Here is a 1,877-nt window from a genome sequence, read left to right on the forward strand (position 1 = left end):
TACGTCCAAGAAGAGATGGGCCGCCCGGACCGCCAAAGCATATTCGGCAACGTCCTCTATGGCACGTTCCTATCCGGCACACGGCGCGCTGTCATGGTCAAACGCTCGATCGTCAAGGACGAAGCCCATCCGATTGCGAGCTCGGTTTGGACGCTCGACTCAAAAGGCTGGTACAGCGTCGCAGTTTGTAAAGAGAAAGGAATGCATCCGAGTGCTGTAGGCTCGTCGTTGACCCGCTGCCCGATGGACGCACGCGCGTGCGCATGCTCGATGTCGTGGGCCACCCGTGCTCGGCCCGCGGGTTCGTGCCGATTCTAGACCTCGCGGCCATGCTGCAATTGAGGCCGCGCAACGTTGATGACGCCGTGCGTCTCATGCGCCAACACTTTGCCGTGAGCCAGGTCCACCAAGCAAAGCAGTTCAAGGACCTTGTCCAGACGCTGCTCCTGGAGCGGCTGCGTCAAGGACCAGATTCGGTCTAGCATATTTATAAGAGAGTCGTTGGGATGAACACGATGATGGAACGATCCTCGTGGATTCCTAGGCTGTGGACACTGATAGGGGCGTTGAATATTCGCGTCCTGTCGACACTAAAGGCAGTCGAACCATTTGAAATCTCGGCCCTGGTTCGACTCGGACTTGGGATTGTACTTCTGCCGCGCTCGTGCTTTAGCGACTCGTTCGTAACGAGCTTGCTATGTCTGACGACCTCGCGCATGGCACTCAGCCCGATTTGGTTGGCACACACAATAGTGACTCATTCAGTTCGCAGCGGCGCCTGTACTCGCGATACTTTCGCCCGACGAGCGTCCTAGTGAATGTACACTCGCAAAGGGAGTCGCAAATTGCTTCGTTTCTGGGACGTGGGACCTGCTGCTTCCAATCTGGATCGTCCAAAAACAAAATATGATCTCAAGTGCAATGTGACAGAGTGCTGGTTCCAACGGCGTTTTCTCGATGGGTATGGACAACGCAGCGCCAACTGTGGCACGAAGTAAGAAGCCATCGATCATCATGGTGAGCGCTAAGATCCACCCAGAGCTCTCTGCGTACGAAGCAGCCGTGGAGATGCTGCACCAATCGGCAAACTACGTCTACCAGAGTGCGCTCGCGTGGCACTTGCAGCCGCAGCTCGCCATCGACGGCGTCGACGGTGCTCTCTCGTGGCCGATGACGCACTATCAAAGCCAGCAATTTGCAGAGCGCTACGCCCACCACTGCATCCTTCCAGCGACTTGCGTTCGCATCGCCAACAAGGCTGCCTGGACATCGCTTCTCCAAACGAGCTTGTTGCCCGCTGTTCAAAAGACGCTTGGTGTCACCAGCATCCGAGTCGGGGCCGTCTACTCTCATCTTTGCGTGGATGCGCACGGCTCGTCGGCGAGCCTTACACCGCGACCAAACATTGCTTACGCCTTTGGGACGCTCCTCGTCACGCTGCCGACATCGGAAGAAGGCGGCACGATGACAGTTGCCCGCGGCGGTCACTCGACAACGCAGTGTCCATCGCCGTTGACGGCACAAGTCTTGGCGACGTTCTCGGATGCAACCATCACGTCGGCACATATCACGTCCCGTCGTCGCGTTGTGCTTGTCTACGCGCTGGTGGCTGTCGATGGCGACTTCGTCAAAGTGCCGCCGACCCGCGACGCCGCCCTCGCCGCCTTGACGGCGATCGCCGAGCGTCCGCCGCTCCGAATGCAGCGAATTGGCGTTCGCATCAAGACCTGCGATCGGTGCCGCATCGCTTCATTTTCGGACCTTGGGCCACAGGACGTTACTTTGGTCGACGCTCTTTTGGCGACGGGCCGCTTTGACGTGGCGCTCGTCCAGCTCAAGGCACCCGTTCTTCACTATGGCGAGAAACGCAGCTACAT

The 1,877-nt window shown here is 58.3% G+C and overlaps 2 protein-coding genes across 2 annotated transcripts; both read left to right on the forward strand.

The window, feature by feature from the left end:
- Positions 1-15: 15 nt before the first annotated feature.
- SPRG_17214 (hypothetical protein) lies at positions 16-482 on the forward strand (the record flags this gene model as incomplete). Its single annotated transcript, XM_012356564.1, has 2 exons — positions 16-170; positions 221-482. 2 exons carry the CDS (start codon positions 16-18, stop codon positions 480-482), a joined length of 417 nt encoding a protein of 138 aa, XP_012211954.1.
- A 532-nt stretch (positions 483-1,014) lies between these two features.
- On the forward strand, positions 1,015-1,845 carry SPRG_17215 (hypothetical protein; the record flags this gene model as incomplete). The annotated part of the gene is made up of 1 exon (XM_012356565.1): positions 1,015-1,845. A coding segment is annotated over one exon (831 nt), but the record flags the coding sequence as incomplete, so codon positions are not given.
- Positions 1,846-1,877: the final 32 nt, after the last annotated feature.

Source organism: Saprolegnia parasitica (assembly GCF_000151545.1).
Source record: "Saprolegnia parasitica CBS 223.65 unplaced genomic scaffold supercont2.506, whole genome shotgun sequence".
Taxonomy (NCBI): domain Eukaryota; phylum Oomycota; class Saprolegniomycetes; order Saprolegniales; family Saprolegniaceae; genus Saprolegnia; species Saprolegnia parasitica.